This window comes from Megalopta genalis, chromosome 2 (assembly GCF_051020955.1).
Source record: "Megalopta genalis isolate 19385.01 chromosome 2, iyMegGena1_principal, whole genome shotgun sequence".
Taxonomy (NCBI): domain Eukaryota; kingdom Metazoa; phylum Arthropoda; class Insecta; order Hymenoptera; family Halictidae; genus Megalopta; species Megalopta genalis.
The window spans coordinates 4,699,849-4,708,276 of NC_135014.1; the positions used below are offsets into that span (position 1 = coordinate 4,699,849).

At 40.9% G+C, this 8,428-nt stretch overlaps 1 protein-coding gene across 5 annotated transcripts in view; it reads left to right on the forward strand.

Annotated features, from left to right (window-relative positions):
• The window catches only part of Utx (Utx histone demethylase), a 155,921-nt gene extending 147,668 nt beyond the window's left edge, over positions 1–8,253 (forward strand). For all 5 annotated transcript variants that reach the window (XM_076528729.1, XM_076528731.1, XM_076528733.1 and 2 more), the window contains one exon: positions 190–8,253. In XM_076528729.1, the coding sequence (XP_076384844.1) occupies positions 190–402 (213 nt within the window). In that variant the 3' untranslated portion in view covers positions 403–8,253. The remainder of the gene's footprint in view (positions 1–189) is intronic.
• Positions 8,254–8,428: the final 175 nt, after the last annotated feature.

Sequence of the window (8,428 nt, forward strand, 5' to 3'; positions counted from 1 at the left end):
CTTGCCAGCGTGATGGCAATTTGTGAGCAACATTTTCCAAAAATATATGTCTCAAATGAATATGTGCATATCTATTGAAATTTGCAATGACATTATCAGACAGAACTTTCCGGTAGACCTAATAGAGAGTAGACATGACTTTACCGATGAATGGTAAATAATTGTTGCGTTCTATTTCATCGCACACAGATCGAAGTGTTCAACATCTTGTTTATAAGAGAGCAAGAGAAACGACACGTGGTACATTGCATGGACTGTGCGCGCAAGCAGTCTCCATCTCTGGAAGGGTTCGTTTGTCTAGAAGAATACAGAATGCGGGATCTGATGGACGTCTACGACGGATTCACCCTGCACATGTCTCTGACCACTCCCTCGTCTGCTCAGTCTAGCCAGTCCTCTTGAGGTTACATGCAACACAGATATTTGGACTTCTTAGGCACTCTTCAGTGACTCGGATAGAACAATTTCTGTGTTTGAAATGGGAGTTTTTCTACGGTAACCATTATTCAGGTACCTGAGAGCTACTAAAAAGAATGACGATTGGATAGGAGAGATTGAGAGAAGTTCAGACACGTTGGACCGTATAACGCAGATAATGCATTCTCTGGTTCCGTTGCTGATTCTTATGGCACGCACAACGCTTGGTACAGTCATCGAGGCAATTGGAACATTCTGACAATTAGTTAGCACTATTTGTACAGACGATTTTTAGATTAGTGGCCCAACACAACAACGCAACAATAACTGTTCCAACTCTCGGGTATAGTGAGGTCGAAGCTGCGGAGATTACAAAAAAGAAAAAACAAAAACAAACGAGAGAAGACTGCGTTTTGTTTGTAAATTACACAGGTAAATACCACGCGTAATTCTTTAAATAATTAGCACCGTCGTCGATGCGATACAATGTTAAATCGTATAGTTTAACTTCGAGCTTCGGTCGCGTTTCTTATCCGTCTCGTGACGTGGCAAAGAGCTACGAAGCGCGTAACATGCTTTAACGTAGACAATTTTCTTCGTTGCTCTTTTCCTCGATCGTGTGTGTGTGTTCCGGAACATTGATTGAATCGCGATTAAAATTAAAAAAAAATTATTATGCAGGGTGCATTCTCTAAGATCGATCGTCGTTCCTTCGACAATCTGTCAAGGAAATGTTTCGAATAAAAGTTGACCAAAAAAATTCATTCTCTTAAAAGAAAAAAAAAACACTCGACTTTCGGGTGACCTTGAATTAAAGATATTAGAACAAATCGACGCGAAAAGATGATCTAGATTTTTTTTTTCATCGAGAAACACAATTTCCTAGACTAATTTCTGTTCAAAAACATTTGATGGATCATCGAAAATACTTAACAAGGTGACGGTTAATTTTAAAGGGTGCACTCGTTATAGAGGATGGTTAGATTATGCGTGCGAAGATAAAGGAAAACAAAAAAATATTACGGAAAAATGTTCACTGCCAATTACGAATACGTAGGAGGATTTAACATGGGAATCTATAAGAGTTAGGCTGTCGTTAACTACTGTGTTACGGATTAGAGTACGATTGTAAATGAATGCTGCTCAAACCGTACGTAATTGTACATTTTTGTAATAATCGGTCGAAGACGATTAATTGATTTTTTACGGGAGTTGTAGAGAACGTTTTAGCACGGATACGAGAATGTCCAGCTGCGAGTGGCGCTAAATCTAAATTCGAACAGCAATCGACAACCTTTTTCATATCACGCTTAGACTAATTACCGGTTAATAGGCTTTTCTACAAACACGAACGGCAGAACGAGGACACAGAGAGTGACGGAGGTTGGAAGAGAAAGGTGTAGGCACACAGCAGTAGAGCGAATAATCTTTGCTTCGAACGAATCAATTAACGCATCGTTGCGGCTCTAAAATATTTGTATAATAGTACGTATGATTTGTATAGCTATTAACTAAGATAGACCAACTTCCGCGTTTAGGACGAGAGAACGTGCTGCGGACAGCCTGCGAATAGAAAAAAAAAAAAACAGTGTTTCTCAATTTCCGGCTTTTTGCTTTTTCTCTGTAAGAAAAACGTCTGAATTTCTTTTATTTTTATTATTTTTTTTCAATCATGACATTTATCGGTACACCGTCTATCATGGAAATTCAAATTTTTATACACTAATCGAGATATGCTCGAAAGATCGATTTTCTCGTTTTATCCGAGTCTAGAACTAGAGTTATTCTATTATAAATCAAATGAAACGATCAATCAAACGATGAACAATTGATTTTTATTAATTCTGTATATATATATATATATATAAATCTATTTTAAATACGTAAAATTCGCCCTCTATCCGTTTGCATCGTTTTGATCAATTTGAATTGTACAAAGTAATCAATCTTATACAGTTTGAAGAGTTCAGAGAAACAAAAAGTAGATTTTTTTGCGGTTAAATGAACTTCGATTCGATTCAATGTCTAATGAATTTTTGTTTACACGAATCTCGAAGCGGTGCATAGAACTTGAACGAAAATTGGGAAACGCTGGCGTATTTAGTTGGTGGGAAAGCAATGCAATTTTTGAACGAAGGAAATCATTTTTAAATCCTCGAATCGCAGTTTTTTTTCATAAACGAATCGAAAATTCAGCCGCTGTTGCAACAATTTGCGCAGCATTTCTAACGAACCACGTAAATTTCAATCATTAACGAATAATAAATTTTTCATTTTTATTCTCGATCGACGAAATTTTTAACAATGTGGTAATTTTCATTTACTTTTTGACTTTTAACAATTGTTCTAGACAAATTAAACTTTACACAAATATATTAGGAGCATTGCTAATCCAAAGAGTTCACGTCACTGACCTCTATTTCTAAAAACAGCTAGACCCGAACTTTGACAGTTTCATCAAAAATGGCAACGTTGCTTCTCCACCAACGGAACACAACAGTCGAACGGACCGCGGAAACGGAAAGATTAAAATCGTATCTCAAGGGAGAGGATCGAGAAACGTGTTACGCGTACACACAAAAGAAAACGTACCTTCAACTCAGTCTCGTCAATTCCACATTGGCGTTTAGCAGCGCCAAATGTACGTGCCAGAAACCAAAAGAAAAACAAAACAAAATAATTAAACAAATCTTACCTACCGCTAGTGTATAGATCGAGAGAGAGATAGAGAGAGAGGGAAAAAAACGTAATGCAGTTCTTGTTCCGCCGAAAAGATGTATTTTCGCAGACGCGTGAGAGAGAGGGAGAGAAAGGGGAGAACATGTTCGAAAGAAACAAAAAAATAACAACAAACAAAGAAACAAACAGAGAGGTAGATAGTCCGTACATCCGTAGTTAAGATCATCGGGAATAACGATGTATTTTTGGAAAAGCCCTAGGAATGCTAGTTTCGCCGAGTGAAATTAGTTGACGCGTAACGATGATCGTATTTCTCCTTTCGTACAGGACGATCCGTCATCGATTCACGGCGGCGAGCGATCGTTGCTTCATGAAAAAACGAATCGACCTGGGACCTGGAACTCCTATGATCGCAATTTTCTAAAACTAAACGGAGCTTTAAATAGGGAATTTATGACAGATTTTCGGTTCGGTTTTCGCGAAGAATGATACGAGTTCGTCGATTTTGGCCACTGATGACGGAATCGTGCTGTATGCGCGCGACCAATTTCAATGTCGCATCGTTCTAATGCAATATACATATACATTATATACAGCAGTGGCCGCGCGTGTAATGTTGGTTTTCAACCGTGGGAATCCGCAGTCGACGATATTTCAAATCGTAACGATATTAACGCGTTAATAGCAGCATGTTTTTCATTGTATCACATGCGTATATAGCAGTCGAGATTAATCGGTCATTCGGGGAGAGGACGACTTCGTTAATCGTTCATTGTCGAATCGCATTAATTCTGCGCTTTCGAACAATTTATCGAATATAAATAATTATAGGTAAATTTAATCGTGTTAATCATTTTTTAATGGCACGACGGACACGCTGATCAAGCGTATACGGTTAAACGTTGACGATTCTGTACTTTGCCCAGTCTAAGAAAAATGGCCGTTCTCATTGAGAGACACGTTCGAGCAGACCGAATTTCCTTAGGCATCGTAAACACGATTAACGCTGAATCTACCGTACCTGTTTCGCGCGTTTAAGTTTCAGATAGATTGAAATTACGGAGACTGTCCGATGGTGAAAAATTGAACGAACCCCTTGGTTCAAGCGTAGGTGTAGCGTGAAAATGGTTTCGGTTTCGGTTTTGCTAGCTGAATCGCTCGCGGGATATATTTGGACGGTGGTACGCGTTTTAATATGCTTCGACGATGGGTCATCGAGAGTCCCTCCCCGTGCCGAATCCAGGTGTCGGATCACCTTTGAAACTCTGTACCGCATTCCGCCCGGTCTTAGCTAGCATCGAATGCGTTCGACCCTGTACTCGCCATCAGCCGTCGCACACGTTTCACAGTGTCCCGGTACAAGTGTTCGCATTCCACGACCACGGCGAGCTAGTTAGCCGTTAAACACCGCTCGAATGATCTCAACGCATATGTAAAACGACGTATTGGCGGTCGACAGCGACGGCGAGCTCTGCCAATACATCTCGAACTGACTCGACAACTTCGACTAACGGTTAATAAATTATAAATACCTACATATAAATATATTTAATGTAAAGGATAGCGTGTTAGGGTGACGAAGCGAAGCGGAACGCGCGGCTCAACAAGCTTCGACGGTCGGACACGAACGACAAGAGTTGCCGTCTGGTTCGCCGCGGTCCCTCCAAGATCAGGATCCAAGAAAGAAACGGTTGCTTCCTGGCGTACATGCGACAACATTTCGTTACGATCGAAAAGATCGCGCCAATTCTCAATATCTCGAATTCGAAATATCGGTCGAAGACGCTGCGAGTACCGGAAGCAACGTTTCAAAAATGCATCCTCGTCCGAGGGATCGACGCAAGGTCGAGTTATCGTTGGCGATATGGTATCGAAACTCTGTACAGTCTTGTTTTTCGTTCTTTCTTAGAAAAATGTTTCGCAGCGCTGGCAGTGGAAGTTTGTGCGTTTATGGTTTACTCGGTAAGACGATTATCCACCTTATTCGCGGGCTTAACATTTTATCCAACGGCAAGCCTAAGAATCGTACTTCCAAAGTGTTCTATCGAACGGTGGCGCGAGAATCTAACAATCTCGGAAATGATTGTTGGAGACGATTCTGCTGCGGGTGGTGGGTGTGTTGGAAGAAACCCCGAGAGAATTCGTTTGTTATCGTGGATCGTGTGGCGAACATTCGGCGATATCCCGAAGTAATCGCGACATTTCGTTTCATTGTTTCCTAATCTCGTTGTCCTTCGAAGTCGCGGGTACGGTAATGTCTCCACTTACCGATGCTCGGGTTGTGTACAGAAATGGACGATTTTGGAAGAGGAGACACTTGCGACTCGTTTTTATAGTTGTCGACAATCGATAACCATAAAAAAAAACGAGCAACAAGGCTCGAACAATCGTATCTTCTCTTCCAAAATTGTCCATTTTCGTGGAGAACTTGAGCGTCCGTAAGGGAGACATTACCGTAGACGTTACCGTAGATCGCGCAGAACGGTTTTTTCAGTCGAATACGCGATTACGATCGATCGGCAGTATTATAACGAACGAAACCCTCGCCTCGGATCGATCAGAGGCGAAGAATCACTGCCCCTTGAGAAGACTTCGAACACGAATAAAATACCAAAACAAAGAGAAGAAAGAGATTCGTTTGTTTAATAAATGAAAAGAGAAAGATCGATCGTGTCCTACCGACTTATATTACCGGATTGTGCGAGCTTAGAACCTGCGGCGAAGGGGATGCGTTCTAAATTAATCGGGAGAGGAAGATAGGATGGAGAATGGCCGATCGTTCGAAGCAAACTTTTCTCGACGCGATTCCGTTGAAAGAAAAAGGAGGGAAGTGTTCGGTTCGGCCGACCGCGAAAGAACATGCCGGAAACCGGAAGCGACCGAATCAGCGGGTAACTTGGTCGTCCGACGACGAATTGTAAGTAGATGTACATACATTCGATCTTCATTTTGTTCCCATAGTCGGCGAGAACGAGCGACGGTATTCTATTGTATAATAAATTGTATCCTGCTTGTCCGGCGCCGCCGAGTTCTCCGAGAGTCTTCGTATTTTGGTATCGGCGATCTAAGCCCTGGGTCCAGGGCCTGTGGGGTCACAGAGTTTAGGAGAAAACTGTGGAAAATAGGGAGACCAGCGAGTGACGACGAGTCGAGAGAGAGAGAGAGAGAGAGCGCTCGTCGGAAACGTATTTTTCGCTAAACGGTGGGCGAACGGTTTCAGTTTCGTACAGGTCGTTCGAAAATGGCCGTCGTTTCGAAACACTGCTCGAACTAGCCGCGAAGCTAACAGCGAATGCTTTCCTCGAACGTTTTCTGTAGAATCTGATCAAGTACAAACGTTCTAATACTATGGCGTTTCCATCGATTCTTAGCTGTTCTTGATCCACGGTGAAACGATTCTGTTAATTATATCGGTCGCCTGAACGAGGACCCGCTGTCGAGAATGAAATAAAAAGACTCTGTAACAAATTGACGAAAATTTGTCTCATTTCAATTTGTCATTTGTCTCGTTTTACATTCGATCATGTTCTACACGAAAAATCGAAAGAAAATCATTCTCTGTGACGATCGAAGGAACAGTAGTTCGAGCATAATTTCAAAAGACGCCGATTTCGTAGCGTCCTGTACTCGCCGTGTTATGTAGAACGAGCATAGCCCGAGAGAAACACGAAGAAAAACAACAAAAAAAACGAATAAAACACAGAGGTGAATTTATTTTTTCTGAGCAACTGCGAGATAATATAGCGAGAGGTTAATATTTTCGAAATCTCGTCTTGTAAAACCGGAAACCGTAGGGAGCCAATAGCAGCGCAGGAGCCTCGATGAAGCTCTCGTAGCGAACGAAATAAACAGAATGACAGCAAGCGAGAAAGATGAGAGAGAGGGAGAGAACGAGAGAGAGAGAGAGAGAGAGAGAGAGCAAAACCTTGCGAAACTGTATTTTAAACGTGAGAACATTCACTGCCAAATTGTGATAAAGAAAAGAAAAAGAAAAACAGATCCCACCTTCAAAACCCCCGGAGCGTTTTCTTAACTTCTGATCGCATTGACCAATTACTTTCCTCCTGAGAATAGTTACCGTGAGTTCTGCACATTCAATTTATATATATATATATATATATATATAAAAATAAATGAATACAATAGTCGTCTATATTTTTCCTTAACATTTAGGATTATATATATATATATATACATACATGAGAAAGGAAAACAAATATAAATGAGAATAGCGTTGACCAATGCAGCTAGAAACGAAGGAAACCGCTCCCTATTTTAAGCGTGCAGCGTCTTAACGATACAAAACGAAACAAAAAAAAAAGAAAACGAATCCGTGTAGGAGGAAGGAGAAGAAAAAAAATGAAGCAAAATGGAACATAGATCGTATGGATATTTTTCAAAAAAAAAGAAAAAAAAAACCAACGGGGCACGTTTTACCGTTCTACAAAAGGGACATCCGCGGACCGCCTACAGCGCTCTCCTATAATAATTGTATGTTTACGTGTACAGTGCCTTTGTATCCTTAATAGAACGAAAAAGGAGAAGGGAAACCGAGCGGGAGAATGAAGCGACGAAATTTTTAATATAAAAACACATGTATCAGACACACACTCACAAACGTGCGCGCGCGCGCGCGCACATATTATTCTTCCCGAGAGATCGATGATCCAAGATTTTGTGTTTCTCGTTTCGTTGCTCGGTTGAACGCGAGCGATTTTCAACGTTCCAGAACGAATCATCGATTTCTTGGGTTTTGGGAATGATAAAACGAGCGGTCCACGCTCTTAGCCACGGATGAAACATTCTTCGAATTAGTTTCGAATTGTAACGATGATTACACGATAATTGAATTGAATGTAATTAGATTCTTATTGAGGTACGTTGTAAAAGTGTACAGAGCGTCGGAAATCGGGCGGTCCACTTCGCTGCGAAGGGATCGCGCTGTAGCTAGCCTTATTATTATCATTACCGACATTATTGATTATCATGGATGATTATTAATTACGGTTCAGTGAAATATATTTGTGTTTGCCAGAACGGTGTAATACACAGCGACACGGAGAGATTTTATGTCGTCGAGCTGTGCTGTACATTATGATTATCGACACGAAACGCTGCTGCCCTTGCAAACTTATTATTAAATTGACTTTTCCCAAATCTGTCGCCTCTCGTTGGTTTCTCTTCATTTATCCCATTACATTTTCGATCCCAAATTTCAAGTTCCAATGTAACGTTTCAAATTTCGATTTTATTTTCCATTCTATTTTCAATTTTGTAAATCTTCGAAGCCGCACTTATTCGTTTACTATTAACTTTTCGATATTCGAATTAC